General features: G+C 49.4%; 1 protein-coding gene and 1 long non-coding RNA gene across 8 annotated transcripts in view; one reads left to right on the top strand and one right to left on the bottom strand.

Annotated features, from left to right (window-relative positions):
* The window catches only part of LHPP (phospholysine phosphohistidine inorganic pyrophosphate phosphatase), a 148,460-nt gene extending 126,108 nt beyond the window's left edge, over positions 1-22,352 (bottom strand). Inside the window, exon 1 of one of the 6 annotated variants that reach the window (XM_058544234.1) lies at positions 22,177-22,352. In XM_058544234.1, the coding sequence (XP_058400217.1) occupies positions 22,177-22,301 (125 nt within the window). In that variant the 5' untranslated portion in view covers positions 22,302-22,352. Of the gene's footprint in view, positions 1-12,214; positions 13,044-22,176 lie in introns of those variants that run through there. The other 5 variants (XM_058544236.1, XM_058544237.1, XM_058544239.1 and 2 more) reach the window with 5 other exon arrangements.
* On the top strand, positions 1,612-10,124 carry LOC131407530 (uncharacterized). Of its 2 annotated transcripts, none has more exons than XR_009220513.1 (3): positions 1,612-1,831; positions 6,970-7,158; positions 8,466-10,124. It is a non-coding gene; the product is annotated as an uncharacterized LOC131407530 (long non-coding RNA). The 2 variants fall into 2 exon arrangements; XR_009220514.1 differs by lacking the exon at positions 8,466-10,124 and adding an exon at positions 8,207-8,329.
* Positions 22,353-22,863: the final 511 nt, after the last annotated feature.

The raw sequence follows: 22,863 nt of genomic DNA, 5'->3' as shown, positions 1-22,863 counted from the left end.
TGTTCCGGAGCAGGTAGAGCACTAGGACGACTGCTGGACACCCTGACTGACCTTGGCATCGCTCCACAGCCCGCGGCCCTCTCGGCTCGCAGAGTCAGGGCTGGGAGGCTGCCCCTCCCAGCACCCCTCCCAGCTGGGCCCTCCTCCCTCCTCACCCCATCCCAGCCCTCAGGAATCTGTCACCTTCCTTCGTCTGACCCAGGAGGCCCTCCCGGCACCCCGAGTCTTTGTCTTCACCCTCTCCTATAGCCAAATCCTACTTATCCTTCAAGGTCTGGTTCACATGTCCCTTCCTCCGGGAAGGCCCCCAGGCCCCTGCCCCACCCAGGCACAGCCCATCCTCCTGCTCTGCTTTCACAGCCGTTGAAGCATGGCAATGCTTTTCTGTGAGAAGCACCTAACTGACCCAAATCCCACCTGGTAACGGAACCAAATCATCCCAGTACCCAGAGAACCTCGGGCAGAAACGCATGCTCACTGCCAATCCCGCCTGTGGGCAACACTGCCTCACCACTGCTCCATCTCTAATCGTTATCTAGTGCAAGGTTTCTAGAGAACTCCGGAGGAGAAAGCACAGTGGAGCCGGATGAGTCCAGACAGGGAGGGGGAGGAGGGGCCTGTGCAGAGGGACGCTGGATAGTTACTCCTTTCTGCAGGCTGCAGAACAGATGTGCAGAAGATGCTCTACTGCTGAGCGGGGAGGCCAGGTGGCCAAGTGGTGACAAGGACGTGCTTCAGAGTCTAATGACTGTGGGCTGCGTTCTGGCTCTGCCACTTAATGGCTGTGGGACCTCCGGCAAGCTACTTCTTCTCTCTGTGGCTCAGTTTCCTCTTCTGTAAAATGCGGGTCATAATAGCACCTACCTCACATTGTGAGGATCCAATGAGACCTGTAGTGTGCTTGCATGGGCCGGGTACACAGTAAGTGCTCACTAAATGCTAGCTGAGAACGTCTGCCAGTGGCCAGTGGGCAGGCTCCTCCAGCCTTGTTCATTCCCCACTCTACATGCCCTAACCTCTCAGAGCAGGTGGGGTGCTCGCCCATCTCACCCCAGACCCCTGTTACCAAGCAGCGGCAGCAGAGAGGCCTTCAGCAGCAGAGAGGCTTCGGCTGCCAGGACCCCCCTTCTGCTCCCACTGCCCTCAACCACCTGGAGCCTCCAAGGAGCTAGGGGCAGGTCCCACGAGGGAGGCTCTTAGGAGGGAGGGATGTGTGGAGGATCTGGGAGACTGGGCTGACCATGACTCTAAATCCCTCCACCTCCACCAGGGGGGAGATGTCACCAACTAGTGCCCTGAGGAATTCAAGAGTGGGTTTGGAAGCATTCAACTGTTTTTACGTTAAGGAGACACAACCAGCAACCACCCTGAAACTAACCAAGCCTCCCTAAAAGACCTACGCCCATGACCTTGCCTTAAGTCTAATATGAAGATCTCTTCAGGAGGAGATTAGGCTTCATTACCGTAATCTGCAGTGTACGCAGAAGCATGTTTTCCAACTGAGCCTGTGCGAGCGAATACCTGCCTCTCCCTTTTGAATATTCATTTCCCAGCTAAAATAAAAGTTCCTGCTTCCCTTGTTCAGGGACACCGTGACTTTGGAAATGATTCCTCATGGCCTCCTATTTGCTGTAAATACATTTTACTTTGTGAGACAACTTCCACTGGTGTAGAGTCTTATTTAACTCACCAGGAGGTGAGCCCACTTGGTTCAGTATCAAATTGGCGACCCAGAGGGGACATACCCCTTCATGGTGCCTGTGCCACCGGCTTGATGTCGCTGCCCCATCGGCCGCACTAAGTGCTTTGCTTGGAGGATCTCTCCATGGAGGTGAGTGGTGCCAACCCCACAACACGGCTTTGTGTAAACTGTCTCACAAAGCCTGTCTATTGGGGCCTGGCTTTGGGGTTTGAGTTCCCACCCGGAGGCAGCCTGGCTCAGGGGAATGAGAGTCCCCTCTATTTGGAAGGATTGCTCGATCTAGCCACTCCAGAAGGGCTGATGCTCGGCTCTGGCAAAACGGGAGCAATCCCTGGTGTTTAGTCAGGGGTGAAACCCCATCTGGAGATTGAATCTCATCTGGAGTGACGAGGTGGGGGGTTGAGGTCCCCTGAGGTCACTGAGTCTGTCTTTGTGTTGTGCCTGTGACCGGAGGAGGGGTCCCCTTGAATGGGGTTAAACCCCCTTGGGGTTGCTGAGCCTGTTTTTTGTTTGTTTGTTCATTTGTTTGTGTGTTTTGGTCGAGGATGCTCGACATTTTCCACAGTCTGGCTTTTCTGGACTCCTAGGTCTTCTTTTTTTCCTTGCCCACCTTATCAGTGGTTGCTGGGTGAAACCCAGCGTCCACCCATTTTATTTTCCTCTAAGGATTTAGTTACATGGCCTGGGTCTAGTTTCAGGCTATTAGCGTGCTAAATTTCCTCTGGGCACAACCTTTCGGCACCTGCGTCACCACTAACCGTTATAGGTTGCTCCCAGGAGGTTGGAAACAGACCATAAGACAAGATGGTAGAGGCCCGGCCCGGTGGCGCAAGCAGTTAAGTGCACACGCTCCACTGTGGCGGCCTGAGGTTCGCGGGTTCGTGTCCCAGGCATGCACCGATGCACTGCTTGTCGAGCCATGCTGTGGTGGCGTCCCATGTAAAGTAGAGGACGATGGGCACGGATGTTAGCTCAGGGCCAATCCTCCTCTGCAAAGAGAGGAGGATTGGTATCAGATGTTAGCTCAGGGCTGGTCTTCTTCACAAAAAAAAAAAAGAAAAGATGGTAGAATCCACAGTCAGGAGAGCTCTTGCAACGGCTAGTCTTAGGAACCTAATTAAATCTGGAGTCTCAGCCTCCTCTCATGGTCTTAATGAAAGCTCCACATCCCACCCTCACCTCTGGGAGCTCTCCTCTGGGTTCTGGTTTCAGAGAGTCCACGCTCTCCTCTGGTTTGTGGGCACCTGGAATGATTCCAGGTTGGCCCCTGGGTCAGTTACTTGACTGACAATCTGGAACCCTGTTTAGTCTCTGTCAAGAACCTGTTGAGTATTTCAGGTGCCTACTGAGTCAGTTTGGGGACAAGAGACCTGTATTCTGTAAGCTATCCTTCAGGGTTGTGTTGCCCCACAATGTGTGTCACTTTTATCTTGATAATCCTTGGGAAGAGGCCATGAGGGCAAGGCCTGATCACCTCTTTCCCTTCTTTGTCTGTCTTGTTTGTCACTTTCTCTTTCATCAGCAAGTTGAGGTTAAGTTCAGGCTGACCTGAGCAGAACCTGGACCTTCTGTAAAACTGAAAACTTGAAAACCTTTTGCCAGGGACTTAACTCTCAATCCTGGCAATGGGAGCCCCGGCCGCCAGCCCGCTCCAGGCTTGTGCCTATGGCCTCCCTGGCGTGCCTTATGCTGGCTCAGGGACTAAGTGCCCGGGCTGAGTGGGACTTGACTAAATCTTACAGCTATATTGACACCGGCAGTGGGGCTCAGCACCCTTGTCCGGCCCACTGCCAGTTGGACACCGGCTTTACTGCCATGGAGAATGCCCCAAGCATCCCCAGAGACTCACCCCTTGGGTGTATTTTAACTAATTGGAAACACTTTCAATTGGATGGGTTATGCCCCAGAAACTCCATCTTAAAGAAAACTTGACTGCTTTCTCTGTGTCTTTATGATGCAGATTTTCTGCTCCCATCTTCTCTAGAACCTAAGAGCCATTCTTTGAAATGCAAATGTTTCTCAGAAATTACTGAATTTTGTATCGTGCCTGATTCATAGCAAAATTTAACGTCTCTGTGTCTACTTGTGTGTTTACGTGTGTCTATACGTATGTGTGGGGGATCAAGGTTGGCCACCTCAAAATGTGTCTCTTTACCTTGATTGTTTTGGGAACAGGGGACTCTGAGTGAAGACTTGACCTCCCCCAGCACTAAATGCCTGAAAGAATTTAAGATAAGAGGACTGTCCCCAGGACAGGCCATCACCATAGATAACTCTGGGCAACGATAGACTGGGAGGGTCCTTGCTAAGCCCATTCTAATCAAAGTTCTGTTTACCAAACATTTACATTTGTAAGGGAAATCTCCACTTGTAAAGTTATCTCCCTCTCTGTACCGGGAAGATGGGGGGATGACCTCATCTCTAGAAACTTATCAATTTGGAAGGCAAGGTCTTAAATCTGCATAATAACCTTACTCTTGTTCACTGTGCTTTTCTGGTAAAAGCAGCCCTAAAGGCAGTTCAGATCCCACTCAGTTCCTTTATCTCAGAAAGTATTACTGCCTCTCTGGGAAGTATTATCTAGCCCACCACCAATTCCTAAGACTGGAGGAAAAAAAAAAAAGGGAGTAAGGCCAAAAAACAGCCATAGGAGCACCCTCGCCAAAAATCTAGCATCTTGAGTGTCTTTTCCAAAAATATTAGCAAAAAGGCTTAGAAAAAAATTTGGATTCATAACTAGGGAGCCTTGTGCCTGATTCATGACAGTAATTTTAAAGCAATAGCTGTGGAACCTCTGTGTATGTGTGTCAACAGGTATGTTGTAAATGTGAGAGCTTTTTCTACCTCTGGATGGTATGACCAAAATTAAGAGCTCTATTGAAATTGGCTTAAAGTAAGCACTTACACAAATTCTAAATGTAATAGAAATTAACCCAAATGTCTTTCAAGTTAACGTGATATAAATCAATCTTTGGTAAATGAAGGCCAGTTTAAGTTTGTTGGTTTGATTGAAAGAGGCATGCCCTCAGAGTAGTCAGTATTTGGGTGTGATACGACATGTAGCCTGGGTTTATTAGTCAAATAAGCTCATGTTATCTGTTACAAATTTGTCAGCAAAAATAATAGCTTTAAGTGACAGTTAATTTTGACTAATGTCCCGTGAAGTTTTCATGGGTAATCTAAACATAATTGTTGGAAACAAATGATTCAGGTTAGATGAAAATGGGTTTTTGGGTACAATAATTACATTTTACGGTCAGTATACTAGGAAAAAAAAACAGCTTCCAAATCCTTTTTGGTAACTTAAAACTTTAGAGTTTTGCTAAATTAAATTAAATGATAAAAATATGTTGAGTATCTGGGTCATTTCCAAATAAGATAAAATACTGAAACATTATTGCTAAACGTATCTAAGTTTATCTACTTTTGGCTTCTTATTACAGAGAAACTGAAAGGTATTTTGGGTTTATTGGTAAACATGTCTTGTGTTTTATTAAGATTGTACTATGAAGTAGCATGTTTCTAAAATATATATATACAAAAAGTGTTTAAAATGCTAATGTAATGTAAAAGAAAGTTTATAATTGCTTGCTTAGTTTTTACTTAAAAATTAAGTTTTCTAAGGGTTAAAAATTCTAATATGTGATTAAAGCTACTAAAAATTAATGAGGAAAACATCTTTGTATCCAAGGAAAGCAAGATATATATTTTCAGTAAAGAAGGTATAAAGAACAGAAATATTTTTGATTTGCTAAGAAAGATAAAGTTATCCTAAAGTACTAGAAGGGAAGAAAGGAAGGCATGGGACAAATTCTGAATGTAAAAAGTGACAGAAACTTTGTGACAGTAAAACCCTGAGGAGTTTTACGCATGGTCAAGTTGGCTAAGATTAAACTAAATCCAATTAAGTAAATGAGTTTTAATGTCAAAAGTAAGCTGAGGGCCGGCCCCGTGGCTTAGCGGTTAAGTGCTCGTGCTCCGCTGTTGGCGGCCCGGGTTCAGATCCCGGGCGCGCACTGACGCACCACTTCTCCAGCCATGCTGAGGCCACGTCCCACATACAGCAACTAGAAGGATGTGCAGCTGTGACATACAAACTATCTACTGGGGCTTTGGGGGGAAAAAATAAATAATAAATAAAATCTTTAAAAAAAAAAAAGTAAGCTGGTACAAAATTAAAATTTGGTCTTCATTCTCTTAAAATAATTTCCTCTGTTCAAACAGACTGAGGTACTGTTTTAACTCTCTGTTTTCCCTTGACTGTTTCTGTTGTCACTTTGATTGAATGGATAACTGAGCATTGTTTCCTGCTTAATCAAGTGTTTTGAAACCCTTTGATATTTTTGACAAGCTTCTCCCCGCAAAAATATTCAGATCCTGAATGAAGTCTTTCTTTTGACCTGGAAGAAAAAAAAAATTTTTTTTTCCCGTTGAGAATTCTCAGAAGGCCCCTGGGACGTCTCAAAGAAATTTTCTCTTTTCCTATAGAAAGGAAGACACCAAACTTAATAGGCTTATTTGGTATGTTATATTACACGGCAAGCATTGTCAAATAAGTGATGATAAACCTTCTTAGGTGGTATTATGTGGGTAAATGTTACTGATATAAGTGTTTTAAAAACTGTATAACATTACTAAAATTCTGATCTGTCCTGGTTATCAGTCATAATTCTGGTTATTATTTTAAAGTGTTGTATGTCACAAAAATTAACCAAATTTCTTTGTTAATTGCCATTTTGGGGTGTTGTTGTTTACAGACAATTACTGTTTTACTCTGATGCTTTTGCAAAATATGTTTCATCTTCAGAGAAATTCATGGAAAGCACACTCACACTTACTCTAGAATAAGCCTTCTGAAAAACTTTCCGATTATAAAACTGAACTGGGTAAAAAATTACAGAACTCTAACATAGAAACTGATGACTTCATGAAACTGTGAACAGAAGATTAAGATCAAGAATCGATTATACAGGACTGAATGAACTGGGGAGGATGATTATAATTTTTATGATTTTTCATTTGAAATATTGCTGATTTTTTGATGTTTTGTTTTTTTTCCCAGATTTAAGGAAACTTTCTCTCTTTTCTCTTAAGCTAACTATGACATAACAATTTGGTAAATTATAACTTTGTAAGCAGAACTAAACCATTTATCTTTTTTTCCCCACCTGATCCCTGCAGGATTTGGAAACTCTTAGTGAGTATTGTTTTCATGGCAATATAGTTATTTGCAAAAGTTCAATAAGAATCTGTTCTCCTTATAACAGGACATAATTGGAAACATCGGTTATATTACCAAAGCTTTGAATGGAATATCATATTTGAGAAAAACATGCATAAACTCAGATACAACCAAACAGCTTTTGAAAAATAAAGATTGGACTTTCCGAAATAAAGCCACTTGGAAATATCGGCCTGATACCTTGTTCACAGAAGTTCCAAGCAATCTTATGTAGGTGAGTAAGGAAGGACACTTATCTGGCAGGTGCCTGGAACCTCAATATTTTGGGGAACCTCAAAAGAAGGGAGGAATTCACCCAAATCTGTAGGTATTGCAGGGAAAGTCTGATGACAAAGTCCTTGGCTTGGCTTTCCCGGCCTCGAGAGGCCTTTAAAGTTCAATCTGAGATTCCTTATCAGGAATTCCAGGGGCCGGCCCAGTGGCGCAAGTGGTTAAGTGCGTGCATTCCGCTTCGGTGGCCTGGGGTTCACAGGTTCAGATTCCAGGGGTGCACTGATGCACTGCTTGTCAAGCCATGCTGTGGCAGCGTCCCATATAAAGTAGAGGAAGATGGGCACTGATGTTAGCCCAGGGCCAATCTTCCTCAGCAAAAAAGAGGAGGATTGGTATCAGATGTTAGCTCAGGGCTGATCTTCCTCACAAAAAAAAAAAAAAAAAGAGTTCCAGCAAAGCAGATTTAAAACAGCCTATATGATCAGTTGCTATTCTTGTTGCACTTATGTAAATAATTGAACCAATTTTTATTGAAACTAGACTTATTTTGCAAACCAGTTAGTCTTAATTCGGCTATCTTTGGTAAAAATGATGGTGATTTTAGAGAGAAAAATTATGTTTCAATAGAAATTATAGTACACATTCATGGATATTAGATTCTAGTTCTGTTAATTGTCTTTGAGGGTTTTTTTTTTGTTTTGTTTTTGTTTTTAATAATTTTATTTATTTATTTTTTCCCCCAAAGCCCCAGTAGATAGTTGCATGTCACAGCTGCACATCCTTCCAGTTGCTGTATGTGGGACGCGGCCCCAGCATGGCCTGAGAAGCGGTGCGTCGGTGCGCACCCGGGATCCAAACCCGGGCCACCAGCAGCGGAGCGCGCGCACTTAACCGCTAAGCCACGGGGCCGGCCCTGTCTTTGAGGGTTTTGTTTTAGATCTGTTAACTGGACTGGATCCTGAATTCTTCTAATCTCTTGAAATATCTGGCTACAAATCTCTGAACTAACGTTTTCAATTTTCCCATCACTTTCATTTGGAATCATTGAGAACTGAACCTGCACCCCTTCCTGAAGCCTTGCAAACTGAAGCTGGAGGACTTGATATAAACTTAAGAGATTCATGTCTGTCACTGTGTAAGCCACTAAGATACCTGAATGCAAGATGACATCATCAGAGACATTTTAAGCTGCAAAAGATGCTTCAAGGCTGACATCTAGAAATCTTCTTAACTGGCTGTCCTCTGAACTCAGAAACTGGCTTATAATTTGCTCCAACCATTAACCTTGTTTTTCTTTTGTTTCCATAGAAATGCTTCTTACTAAATACCTGAGTGCTTGCTTCCACAATATAGGCCTAACCTTGGGAGCCCACTTGCATCACCATCTTCTAAATGAACTTAACTGGAATGATCTATTATCAGGACTAAGAAATGTGTTCAGTGAGATGAAACAATCTACCACTCAGCTTCTGGACTATGAAACTTCTTTAAGTTTCAAAAGGACTATGAGATAGGATCAAAATTGCTGGAGCATTCTTTTCTAAGGAGTCACCCCTTGGGTCCACCGCACATGGGTAAAAAAGGCACCCACACCTGCACATCAAGGGTGATCATCACCGACAATTGACGACTCCAAGTTTTCCTGCAAACAACTCTCTGATTTGAAACTCTTGTTTCGGCGACACTACGTAGATAAGTAATGACTGGCTATCCACCCCAGGCTCTGCCCTGGATCCTAACCAATCCCATACCATTTAGGCACAGAACGCTTACAAGGAGGCTGCATGTTCCTGGGCAGCAAGACTAGGTCCATCAGAGAATGGGCAACCTAGCAGCTAGACTATAAAGAGCTAGTGGAATCTGGACGGGGGAAGAGAGGGCAAGTATGCCCAGATCCTAAACACATTGAGGCTATAAAATTACAAATGGTTGTTACAAACAATTTGGGGCTATGCCTCTGGTGATGCGCAAACCTATTTGAAATTTAGCTGTAAATTCCGCTCCTCTACTGGTTCCTATGAAAACATCTATGCTCAGCAGGAAGCAGTTACAGAAGACGGACCTTCAACCTGTGCCCCTCAAGAATGAGGAGCAGGATAAAACTAGAGGGGGGATTTGTCACTGACTAGTGCCCTGAGGAACTCAAGGGTGGGCTTGGAGGCATTTAACTATTTTTATGTTAAGGAGACACAACCAGCAACCACCCTGAAACTAACCAAGCCCCCCTACAAGACCTACGCCCATGACCTTGCCTTAATTTTTTTTGTGTGTGTGTGAGGAAGATCAGCCCTGAGCTAACATCCATGCTAATCCTCCTCTTTTTGCTGAGGAAGACCGGCTCTGAGCTAACATCTATTGCCAATCCTCCTCCTTTTTTTTTTTTTCCCCAAAGCCCCAGTAGATAGTTTTATGTCATAGTTGCACATCCTTCTAGTTGCTGTATGTGGGACGTGGCCTCAGCATGGCCAGAGAAGCGGTGCGTCGGTGCGTGCCCGGGATCCGAACCCGGGCCGCCAGCAGCAGAGCGTGTGCACTCAATCGCTAAGCCAGGGGGCCGGCCCCAACCTTGCCTTAATTTTAATACGAAGATCCCTTCAGGAGGAGATTAAGCCTCATTACTGTAACCTGCAGTGTATGTGGAAGCATGTTTTCCAACTGAGCCTGTGCAAGTGAATACCCACCTCTTCCTTTTGACTATTCATTTCCCAACCGAAATAAAAGTTCCTCTTCCCTTTGTTTGGGGACGCCATGACTTTGGAAATGATTCCTCATGGTCTGCTGTTTGCTGCAAATACACTTTACTTTGTGAGACAACTTCCACTGGTGTAGAGTCTCATTTAACTCACCAGGAGGCAAGCGCACTTGGTTCGGTATCAGAGAGACCCCTACAGGACGATGGCGGAGAGGAGGCCTCAAGCTGAGTGGGCTCCTGGGTGGGAAGGTGAGGGCACGAGCTGGCAGGTCAAACTTGAGGTGACAAATGAGATTACTGCCAGGGGGGACCGGTGACTCGGACATCACAAAGAAAGCTGGGTTTGCTTTATTTCATTTGCTCATCCCTGGGCTGGTCTTCAAAGAGCTGTGTGAGGCCCATGGGTACCTTGGGCTGGAATTCTGGTCTCCCACTGGGACCAGGGCCACCTCTACCGCAGAGGCCAGGACCCCTCTCCCTGATGAGGTAGGAGAAACTCACACCAGGAGGAAAGGGGATATTGGGGGGAGGAGGGGCGCTTCCCCCTCATTCCTGCCTCCCTGACCCACCACCTGCTCTGCCCCTGGGGATGTTACCCGGTGGGGTGGAGGGTCCCTATTACTACTGAAATGGGAACAGTTGCAGATAAATAAAACGCCTCGGTTTCCTCAGAGGGAAAGGACATTCACAACGCCTCACGGGGTTGCTATGAAGTAAAACGGGGGCAAGGCCCTTGGTGAACACCAGCCTCAGCTGCCCCAACAGCATTCAGCCCTCGTTACAGAGCCGGGCTCAGCAGCGGCACCAGCTGCCAACTCATTTTGAGATCTCTGGCTGCTTCCCTTTCAGAAAGCCACGGAGCTTGAAAACACATGTTGGGAGAATTGAAACCTGCAAAGTGCTTATTTGTCCTAAGAACCCAACTTTTTTAAATAGAAGGTCAAAGAGGAACCCACGAACAGAGCAGGGATGGTTTTGCAGTAGAAAAATACAGTCATTTGAACACTCCAAGGGGCATCCATGTTGATTCAGGGAGGGACCCAGCCCAGCTGCCCGTGTGCCCCGATGATGGGCATCAGCTCGGAGTCAGGCAGCCACCTTGTGGCTGGAGCAGCTACAGAAGAGCTGGCTCTTTTGCTCCCATGAGAATGGGGTCTGGCTTCCTGCCTGGGGTCCTGCACCTGCACCTGGCACGTGCCCTTGGCTGGGCATCCATGGGCAGATTTTTGGGGTCCTTGAGTCCCAGCCATGAAATGGGGTAATGGCAGTGCCTGGCCTTCTGGCTCCCCAGGGCTGGGCACGGCGGACACTCCAGGAACCCTCCCTCGTGCTGGCATCACCATTGGACCACGAACGCTGAGGGGCAGCCTTTGCCAGTAGCTCCAGTTGGGCCTGCTACACCTCCCTCTTCTTTCCACCGACCCCCAGAGCAGAGCTTTTCGCTAGGCTGATGCCCACTGCTCACCCACCCTGTAGGTCCCTCCCCATTCTGCATCTGACACTCTGCTGGGCAGCAATGCACATCGTTACATCATCAGAGTCCAAGCAAGAAACAGAGTCCAAAGTCTGGATGGAGAGAAGAGAAAGAACGAGAGAGGCAGTGACGCACATGGCCGGGCCCTGGCTGGGCCTCTTAGTCTGACCCAGTCGGCCAGTGACCTCAGTGGGACAGCAATGAGGTAAAGCAGACATCAGGCAGGCCCCAAGCCAGAGCTCTTACGAAACTCACGGCACACCTTTTCCATGCCCGTGACTGCCTCGCCTGCCATCCACTGTGTTATCGCTCTGACCTGCCTGAGCCTCTGAGCTCAGAGCAAGGGGACATGCTGAGTACACAAACATCAATTTACTCTTTATTAATAAACACAATTAAGAATCAAGTGCAGGGAATCTAGAAGCCAGAGGAGACCTCAGAGACTGTCCACCTAGGGGCTCATTTCACAGAAGGGGAGACCGAGGCCCCGAGGGACATGAGGTGTCTAAGGGCATGTTTCAGGGAGGCATGGGCTCCTTGGACCTCTCCCCAACCCCGGAAAGTCAGCTGCCAGCCAGTCCCCCTGAGCGCCGTCATGAGCCAGTCCAGTGCTGGGGACAGAGGCCAGGCATTCTCGGGGTAAGGTGGGAGCCTGGCTCAGGAAGCAGACACATCCACAGCACGTCCACCACCTTCTCACTGTGTGACAGAGGCTTGTCATCGAACCCTCTCCAACCTCGGTTTTGGCATCCATGAAATGGGGCACTAACAGTAGCTACTTGATAGGGCTGTCATGAAGACTACACAAAAAAAACATGAGAAGCACCTGGAACGCTGCAAATACTCAACGAATGGCAATGAAGATGATGGTGGTGACAATGAAAACCCCACCTCTGGTAAGCTGGGTGCTGGGGACATCTAGGCCCTCCAAGTGGATAGTCTGACAGGAAGTCAGATGTCCAGTGAACCAGGGACAGCAGGAGGAGCCAGGAGGTGAGGGAGGCCTGCATGGGGGGCCCAGACATCACCATCCAGGGGCACTGTTAAGAAAGAGGACAAAGTTCAATCCAGCAAAGGGAGCCTGGGGTGAAAACCCGGGGCTGACTGTCCTGGTGGACATCTGGGGCACCCAGCACACAGGGAGCTCCAACAGTAGCTACCGCAGCTCCCAGTGACTGGCCGCTACCCGCCCCCATGCATTACCGACATGCTCACATGGAATCCCTGCGACAATCTGAAAGATGGGTCAATATCCCCATTTACAGACGAGGACCTAGGGTTTGGAGGGGCCGAGCGCCTCACGCAGGGGCAGAGCCTGCACGAGAACCCTTTGACATTGGCCTCATGAAAATATATACAAATGTGAAAAAGACAACTCCCTGGGCAGAGCTGAGTGGTTTTGTTTTGAATGTGCACCAAGTTCCACAACTGAAAGACTGCATATCTGCAAAATAACCACCTCTTCACCATTATCTGACCCTTCAAGCAACAAAACGCTCCTCTAGCTCCTAGATGTGGAAGAAGTAAAATGTTGGTTTAAGAGAAAATATCTCACTTAACTCTTACACCCCGTGACGGAGGTGTTACAGGTGGGAAACTGAGGCACAAAAAGGCTAAGAAACCTGCTCCCTGCCTAAGACCACATTGCAACCACCGGGCAGGGCTGGGACTGGAAACCCAGGCCCTCGCCCGCAGGAGCTGACGCCTACCTTTTTTTAGGTGACAGGTGAAAAGCAGCACCTGCCCTGGCGAGGGTGCCGGCTCCACTCCTTCCTCATGAGGCGTCTTTGAGCAAGTCTTGTCACCTCTCTGAGCCTCAGGTTCCTCCTCTCCACACGGGCAGCATCCCGCCGGCCCCCAGGTCACGGGAAATCGCCCTGCACACCACCAAGGGCAGGGCCTGGGCACAGCTTTGCCAATATGGCCTCTCCATACATCCTTGGGGTGCTAGGGGGTCACGACTCCATTTGTGAGTTTCATCAGTAACCCGTGCCATGCTCACCTCCTGATCGGCAGGGATTCCTACCAGAGGCAGCATCGTCGGTGTAAACCATTAACTCCGCTCCAGAACCCCCAGCCTGGCTTCTCTTGATTTCCATAGTGACCCCTGCCCACTGAGGCTGAGATCAGAAAGCAAGAAACAGCTCTCGTCTGGTGTGGCCTCACACATCCGCCGCCGTCCCTCAGTTTCCCCCACACAAGTCAGGTTCGCGGTCCTGTTCCCACTCTACCCCAGACACATGCGGGCGTTGTGTCTCCTTTCTTTATCTTTCTGAACAAAAATGGTATTTCATACACATCATTCTATGACTTTTTCACTGACTATACTCATGTCATATAAACTAATGTCAACACCAAACAGAGCTACCTCATTCTTTTTAGCAGCTGCAGAATATTCTGCAGTCTGGATAAACCAAAATTTATTCCCCCACCTCCCATAGACACGCAGTTGTTTCTGGCCACATGTATAAAATTATAAACATATAAACCGTGTTGAGCTGCCCACTGCCCCAGACTTCAATATGGTTATTCATCACAACCCTTTCATCATTTTCATTGACTGACCTCATAATCAACATTATAGATTTGAACATAGAAAATATACACTATTCAAACATTGTCCTTTTATCTGTTTTTTAATTTTGGGGTTCTGCCCCAGATTTCATTTGAAGGATAAATGCTCTCAGGCTACACAAGAGTTTGAAACCCCTGGGTCGGGATGTGCAGGGGACTCCAGCCTCCAGTGACCTGTGAAAGAACAAAACATGTCCCCTGAGCATCAGGGCTGCCCCACGAAGAGGGCAGCGGATGGTGTGATGGGGAGCCCATGGGAGGCACGGACAGAGCCAGGAAAGAGAGGGGACTGCATCTCAAAGTCCTCTGTGATTTCAAGGAAATACAAAGGAAAAGTTCTGGAAGGATCCACAGGGTCAGCCTGAGGGAACGACTGGGACAGGGCTGGTGATGAGGATTTGGACTTTTTACTCTGTATATTCATGCTCTGGTGGGACTGTTTACAAGAAGGAAGCCACCTATGACTTCTGAAGCTTAAACAGTGAATGTTATAAAACGAGAACACAGCCCGGGAGGTGAGCGTCGAGCTCTCACAGAGTCCCATCTCTGAAGACAGTGTGGTTCATCCCCGACAGCAAATGACAGCACGAGTGACAGGACAGTCTCGATGAACACCCCTCGTCCAAAGTCCAGGCTGAGTCAGGAAACAAACTCCAACAAGCACCCACCCCTCCAATAAGCCCCCTCTGGCAGGTGCTGGGCCACGTGTGGGGGGATGGGATGACACAATGCAGGTGAGGCTCCTGGCCTCGTCCCGAGTAGCTATTATTATTATTGCCACTCCTGGGGAGCCAGCGGTGCCAGCGCAGCTGAGCACTAAGGAGGGGGTTGGTCCTAAAGTCTGTGGGCAGCCAGACTTCAGACAAGTTTCCCTCGGGCCTGTTCCTCGCTGCTCCAAGACCTGCTGGGAGGGCCTGAGTTTTTTTTTTTTTTTTTGTGAGGAGATCAGCCCTGAGCTAACATCCGCCAATCCTCCTCTTTTTTTGCTGAGGAAGACGGCCCTGGGCTAACATCGGTGCCTATCTTCCTCCACTTTATATGGGACGCCGCCACAGCATGGCTTACCAAGCAGTACTTCGGTGCGCGTCCGGGATCCGAACCAGCGAACCCCGGGCCGCCGCAGCGGAGCGCGCGCACCCAGGGAGGGCCTGAGTTTTAACCAGTTCCCAGGACTTCCGGTGTACGCCAGGGTTTGAGAGGCCCCACACGGAAGGATGGGTCTTGGGCCGAGCGGTCCTGGGTGGGAATTGCTTTATGAGGCTGCTCTGGGCCCAGGCCGCACCTGCTTCCTTCCGCCGGCTGCAAAAAGGCTGGGCCGGGCGGGGCCAGCAGATGTGCTTTAGTGGCCCGAGGCAGGATGCAGTAAATGCCCACCCGGCTTTCACATGCAGATGCCTCCGGGGCTACCCTTTGTGCTGGCCAGGCCCTGGGCCGGCCCCTGCAGCCCCTGCTGTGCCTGGCCCTGCCTCTGAATGGCTCCCCTCGGGGAGCCCAACTGCCCAAGAATGGGCTCCAATAACCGGCCTGTTGGGGGGACCCAGGCCATTTACAGATGTCCCATGACCACACCCGCCCACAAGCCCTAGAGCAGTAGGAGGGCCCCACCTGGCCAGCACCGTCCACAGCAGCTCTAGGAAGGAGTCAGCGTGGCCTCAGAAGCCTGGGCCTCCTATTCTCCCGTCTGGGACACTCCTCGCCCAGATGACATCTTCAGACCCAGCTCACACATCTCCGGATCTGTGAGGCCATGTTCGCTCACCCTGGCTCCCCGCCTCCCTGCTGGCTCAGTCCCTCCACCTGACACTAGCCTTTCTGGGTGCTGTTTACGCCGATCTCCCCATACAGGACCATCAGTTTCACGAGGGCAGGGACTTCCATCTGCCCCGTTCACTGCCGAGAGTCTGGGTGTTGAGCGTGGTATTTTTAGTATAGTAGAAGCACTCCATAAATACTGGTCAGGAGTGTAAGTGAATGAGGGAAGGAATGCATTTACTGAAAGGCAGTGCGGTACTGGGGGAAAAACTGGGGCTTTGGAGCCAGGCAGCCCTGGGGGGAAATCCTGGCTCATCCCCTTTCCCTGCTCCTGCCAGTTCTTGAATCTCTGAGCCTGAGTCTTCATCTTGAAAAGGGGCCGACACTCCTATCCCAGGGCTGCTTGTGAAACCAGCGTGTGTGTCAAGCACCCACCTGGGACAGAACAGGCCTCCCTTGATCACTGGCGACTGCTATTATTGTGGTTGACATTGTTTTAAAAAGCAGAGTTTATACTCCCCATGTGCTCTGTGTCCCCAACAAGGTGGGGAAAGTCTGGGACACCTGTCACCACAGAAAGTCTAGGAAGAAAAGCGGTGAGTCGCCCCCTCCAGGGTTCCCAGAACGGAAGGTGCTGTTTGAGAACCGACTGTGCCAGGAGCTTCCACGGAGGCAAACGTTCCCCCAGAACCCCAGGTCCCCCCCATCACGCTTGTCCCCCTGTAGCACTGCTCTCACCCCAGGAACTTCCTCTGAGCTCTGGCGACTTTAAAGCAAGCCATGCATATCAAGGAGGCCACAGAGAGCAGGGTGCAAAGAAACCTTAGTCCTGTGGCTGCAAAAACCACAAAAAGCAGCTGAATGCCCAGTCTTATGCACCCTGGCAAGCAGGCCTGTTCCGGAAAAGACCCCCGGTAGAGTCCATTCTTGGCTCAGCCACCACAAGGGAAATGACGGTGTCCCACACGTCTGACACATCCCCATGGAAAACTCCAAACGCAGGCATATTTGACTGGGGGGAGTTTCCAGCACCACACTCACTGCCACGGAGCTTCTGGACTCTGGGCTTCGCAGAGGCCCGGGGCCACGCACGAGGAGGGCCTGTGGGGCGTCCTTGATCAGTTGGCCATTGGAGGCCAGGCCTGGGTGGAGGGGCCTCATCTTTACAGAGCCAGGAAAAGAGCTGAAGAGAGACAAGGAAGGTCAGGAGAGCCAGAGGGCACCACCATGTGGGCGGCCCAGCTCCGGGGGTACCCGAGGCTCAGGAGCTTGGTCAGTGAAAACCCCAGTCGGAGTCCGTGTAACTGGGAGCAGGGCCGTGAGGTGGGCGGAGGCGGAGGAGAAAGGGCCACAAAGGTCACCTGAGAAGGTCCCAGCGGACCGGTGGGGACATGGGCCTGTGCCATGGGAGCCCAGGGGGTTTCAGAGGAACCAGGCCATATCATCCTCCAGGCCCCTGAGCAGCACAATGATAAAATCCCCGGGGTAAGGAGTACCATGTCCCCTCATGGAAAATAACCCCGCGCTCTGGGGAAGGAGCTCCCCTCTCAGCTACATAACTGGCTGGGATGGATTTCAGGACTGTTGTTATATCGCTGTTAGGTCTGTACAGTGTAGCTGCTACTCCAGCTAGATGAATCTGCCCGAGTTACAGCAAGTCCAAACAAAACTCTCCTGGGGACCAGTCAGAAGATGCCAGGGCAGCACCCACAGAGGTTAAGGGACCAGGGACCACTCTCCTAACGCCATACCCTGGAGTCTGTATGTGTGTTTGCCGGACAGTTGTGAGTCAGGGGGAGCATGACTCAGGAGAGGCTGTCAGAGAGAAGCCCCTGCCCTTTCTCAATGCCCCCTTCTCCCTCGAAGGATTCTAAGCACGGGTCTGGCACAGTGGTTAGGAGGCACGAAGATCTGGGTTCCTGCAGTCCTGGGCATCCCAGCTGAGCCCCTGGCAAGCCCTGAGCTGCAGCTGCTTCAGCTAATACACTGGGATAACAGCAGCACCCCCTCGGACTGTTAGGGGCCTAAAGGAGACAGGCACGTATCCCTAGCACAGAGGGAGCACTCTGAGAGCAGCCTCACCCCTAGGAGGGGAGGGGGGGACCCCAGACCCACTCTTGATGGGGAAACAATGGCTCAACAGGCAGCCTGCCTTTCCCACTGCCAAATGGACTCTGTACTCCTCAGGGGAAGTGGGCAGGGAGGAAGGGATGCTCTGGCCATATCCTTGACCTACTTTACTTCTCAGGTTTTTTAGAGCCAAAAGTGATCCTGCTAAAATGAGAAGGACTGACAAACCCAAGTGTTGACTAGGACACAGAGCAATTGGGACTCTCACATGGCAGCATCTACTAAAGCCGAACACACACCTCTCTGACGACCTGGCAATTCCCCTCCTAGGTCCATACCCAACAGAAACGCATCCATGCACTCACCAAAAGACATGTCTAGAATGTTCATAACAGCACTATTCACAGTTACTGAAAATGGGAAACTACATCCTATCAATAGAATATATGTATATTTTACTTTAATAAAAACTTGCTTTTAAGTGGTCCTGATTTTAAAAGAATTAAAAGCCTATGTAATAGGAATTCCTATATTAATAACATGGGACATTAGATTTAAATGTTATACTGTCGTGGGGTCTATCCTGTGCCAAGTGCCAGGCCAACAACTTGACATACATCATGGCACCTGCCCTGCACCCCCCTCCCTGCCCATCTCCATCCCCTCAGATGCAACAGTATGACAGTGGGAGCCATTCTTTATTTCATCTCTGGTCCCCACAATATCCAATATATCAGCAGGTCTATTGGTCCTACTTCCAAAACATCTCTTTAATTCACCCCCTTCTCTCCATCTCCATGACCACTCCCCTGGTCCAAGCTCCATCATCTCTCCCTGGACCACACAATGGTCCCCCAACTGGCTGCCCTGCTTCCTCTCTCGAGCCCTGCTGTCTGCCCCACTGCCAGGCCATTCCCCACTTTGCAGCCAGAGAGATCTTCTTAACATATTTTTAATATTTTTTTGGCGTGTTATTTTTTCCAGCTTTATTGAGATATAATTAACAAAACATTTGTAATTTAATATTCTGAATGGGAAACACATTCACATGGTTCAAAAACTTTTAAAAATGGTCATATACAAAGTTATATAGTGAAGACGCTTGCTCCCACCCCTCCCCCAACCACTCAGTTCTCCCCAGTTGCTTGCCCCACAGGAGGTTCTTCCTCCTAGTTTCTTTACGCAAACACAGCAGCAGGAATACATGCTCGCATTTTCCACCCAAAAGACAGCACACCCTGCATCCTGTTCTGTGCTTGCCGTTTTCACTGACAATATGTCTACATGGCAGGCATGCTCATTCCTTTTTATGCTGCACGGTATTCCCCTGTATAGACAGATGGACCGTAATACTCCCCTACAGATGGATATTTGAGCTGTTTCCACTCTTTTGCTATTTCAGAAGGCACTGCAATGAATGACCCCAGCCTTACGTCACCTCTCATGCATGAGGTAGGACAAATTCTGAGAAGTGGAACTGCTGATAGATAATGCCAAATGTATCTTCCACAATCAATGTATGCCAGGGTCTGTTTCCGCAAACTCTCACCAAGAGGATGCATTCCCAAAGTTCTGGATTTTTGCCAATTTTCTCTAATTGATGAAAGATGGCATCTCAGCGTAGTTTTAATTGCATTTCTCTTGAGTAAGGCCGAGCATCTTTCATACGCTTAGCGATCATTTGTTTTTCCTTGTGACTTGATTGTTTATATCTTTGTGCATTTTTCTATTAGGCTTTTGATTTTTTGTTGTTGTCGATTTCTAGATTTTGAGGCATAATTATGAAGGTCTTCTCTTACTCCAAGATTTCAAAGGAAATCTCCCCTGTTTTCATTTGGTACTTATATGACTTCACTATTTACACTTAAATTTCTTTCAAATATAAATCAGATTGAAACCGAGCAATGAAGAGGTTAAACAATCTTCCCTGGGCTAGAAGAAAAGAGCAAAAGCTTTGAGATAAGCTTTGCTAACTGCAGCTGTGCATATTCAGCATGATCAACTGTTGTTTACAACTAACCAGGTCTTTCCGTCCCTCCTTAGTATACGAGTGAGCTGTCTTTCCCAGGAAATCAAGGTCCCGACATCAAGATTCAGCCTCACAAGGCCAAACGCAGGCTGAAGATGAAAACTAACCAGAAAAGTCTGTGGGAGATCAAGATTTGGCCACCCTGAAATCTATCTCTTTACCTTGGTTGTTTTCTCTGAGGACATTTGACCTCCCCCACTAACTGCCTAAAAAATTTGACATGGTAGCTCCTTCCTGGAACAGATCTATCATGATGGCTGTAAAGATAACGTAGGGTAAATGTTACAATAGGAAAGGCACCAACAAGCCCCTCTTATCAGAAGTTCTGTCTCTCTGGCCACATTCTCTGGATGACCCTGCGAAGAGTTGCTCATTTCTGAGTTTCTCCCATGTATACATGTTATTAAACTTGGTATTATTTTCTCCTGCTAACCTCTCTTGTTAATTATTTGGCCAGCCAGAAGAACCTTAAGGAAAAGGGCAGAGGGAGATTCTCCCTCTTCCCCCGACAAGTCCATACAATCAAGGGAAAGAAATTCAGTCTTCAAGGCCAAATGCAGGCTGGTGGGAAGATGTCAGCCAGCAGAGCTACATGCTCCCCCTCCCTGACCTAAAACCCCAGCACATGCTCTCCCTCACAACCTTTAAAACCCCTTGCCTCCCATCTTTCAGGGAGACAGGACAAATTTGAGAGCTCTCGTCTCCCGGCTAACGTCCCCCGAAATAAAAACTCTTTCCTTGCCATAAGCCTGGCCATTCCAGTTTTTATTTGGCCCCTCTTGTGTGGTGGGTAAAGAACCTGGGTATGCATCCAGTAACAAGATCACATGACACTCCTGCCTAAAATCCTCAGAGACTTCCCACTACACACAGGATAAAATCCAGACACGTCTCCGTGAGCCTCAAGTCCCTGCTTGCTGTAGTCATGCTCCCCCTCACTGCTCTGTGAACCTGAACGTGCCACGCTGGCTTCTGCCTCAGGCCTTTGCAGACGCTGTTCCCTCCAGCTGGAATGCACTTCCTCCACCCCATTACCCTGATGGCCCTTCTTCCTCTCTGGTTCAGTCCAATGCCTTCTCTTCAGAGCTGTCCCCGGACCCTGGCACGGGCAGCCTCATCCTTGTCCCACTCTCTCAGCACCCATTTTCTTCATGTCACTTATGCCAATCTGGTGACTCGGTTTATTCATTTGTGTCCAGGTTTACTGTCCATCTTCCCTCCACACATGAGCCCCATGAGCCCTTTTCTGCCTCAGGCACAGCCCTGAGGCTCTGGCCTCCTGCCGCCCCATACTGGGCCCACTCACCCCAAATCACAGCCCAGTGCCCCCTGCTCCATTCCCACAGGCACCACCCACATAATGCTCTTGTCTTTGACAGAGCTAGTCTGAAGCCTTGGGCTAAACAGAGACCAAGGCAGAGGCCATTTAAACGTGGACTTCAGGAACTGCACCCCCAGGGCCACTGGGAGTCTCCTAGGTCTTGGCTGCCCTTCCCATGCTCTCCTGGAGGCCTTGTCTTCCTTTCCTGAGTTCCTGGACTCCCAAATATATTCTGCTCTGCTGTGCAGGACAGTTTGGCTCTCGTAAAGACAGGTGCGTGGGGTCTCTGAGAAGGACCAAGAAGCTCATTTAACTGCCATCTACAGGAAGGTACACTGAGTTCCAGCCAAGTCAGGCCACCAAGCCAGGGTCCCCCAGCTAGTGACTCTGGGAGGCCAAGTATTGTGCAATTAGCCTTTCCCAGCTTCCCATCAACATCATGGCAGCACTGGCCCACGATGCCAATGGTAACGACAAAGTCCAGGGGCCAGTGGTACCAACCTTGGTCCTGGCAGTGTCCTCCTGCACAAGACTTGGTGGGCAAGACATCCTCCTCCTTCTCTTCCCATCTAAAGCAACACAGTCCAGCTGAATTATAAAGCCAGCCACGTGTGTAATTTAAAGTTTTCTGGTAACCACACTAACAAAAGTCTAAAGAAACAGGTGGAACTCATTTAATATATTCCATTGAATATAACTAAATTGTTATCATTTCAACATGTAATCAATATAAAACATTATAACGAGTCATTTCACATTTTTCTCACTAAGTCTTTGAAATCCAGTGCGGACTGAACACTTACAGCACACCTCAATTCAGACTAGCCATATTCCAAACGCTCAGTAGTCACAAAGAGCAAGAGGCTGCCCTACTGGACAGCGCAGCTCTAACCAGCAGAGGCCCTGTGCGCGCCGGTCCCTCGCGCACCCGGGGGCTACAGCGGGGTCCTGGGGGGACCGGTTCTCAGCTCGCCGGGGCGGGCGCGGAGCCAGAGCAGCAGCCCCGTCCCCTCCCCGCCTCGCCCCCCCGCAGCGGCCAGAAGCGGCCGGCGGGACCCGGCTGAGCGCGGAGCCCGGCGCCCGTGGCTGCCAGCGCGGCCCACTCACCTCGCCACCGCCTCCACGGAGCCGGCGATCGGCACGCCGCCGCCCTCGCCGCCGTCGTACAGCACGCCGGAGATGTCGAGCAGCACCCCGCGCACGCCGGCCAGCCGCGGGCCCCACGCGGCCATTGCGCCCCGCCGTGCGCCTCGGCCCCCGCGTGCGCACCGCCTGCTGGAAACTGCGGCCGCGCTCGCCGCGCGGGGGCGCCTGGGAAGTGTAGTCCGGCGGGGCACAACCGGGCGCTGCCTCCCGGCTCTGGGGCCACGCGCCTCTCCTGCCCCGCAAGTGGAGTCTTCTCCAGGAGATCAGTGGATCAAGAGCAGGCAAAGCAAAGCAAAAAACAAGCCTCTGGGAAATAGTTAACCTCTCTAAAAGTCAGAGTAAGGTTGAGACCGCCCCGTGGCGTGGTGGTTAGGTTCAGCACGCTCCCCGGGTTGGCTGGTTTGCATCTTGGGCGATGACGCGCACCACTCGTCAGTTATGCTGTGGCGGCGACCCACGTAGAAAATAGAGGCAGACTGCAACAGATGTTAGCTCAGGGCGATTCTTCCTCAGCAAAAAAAAAAAAAAAGAAAAAATCAAAGGAAGGCAAACCGAGACAACGAGGCACCTGCAAAAGCAGCAAAAATTAAAGAGAACAGGCAATACCAGTGCTTTCCTGGTGTTTTCATCTTTTGTCGGGAGAGTGTG

Source organism: Diceros bicornis, chromosome 6 (genome assembly GCF_020826845.1).
Source record: "Diceros bicornis minor isolate mBicDic1 chromosome 6, mDicBic1.mat.cur, whole genome shotgun sequence".
Classification (NCBI taxonomy): domain Eukaryota; kingdom Metazoa; phylum Chordata; class Mammalia; order Perissodactyla; family Rhinocerotidae; genus Diceros; species Diceros bicornis.
Note: the sequence above shows the minus strand (reverse complement) of the source record. Positions and strands in the feature narration are given on the sequence as shown.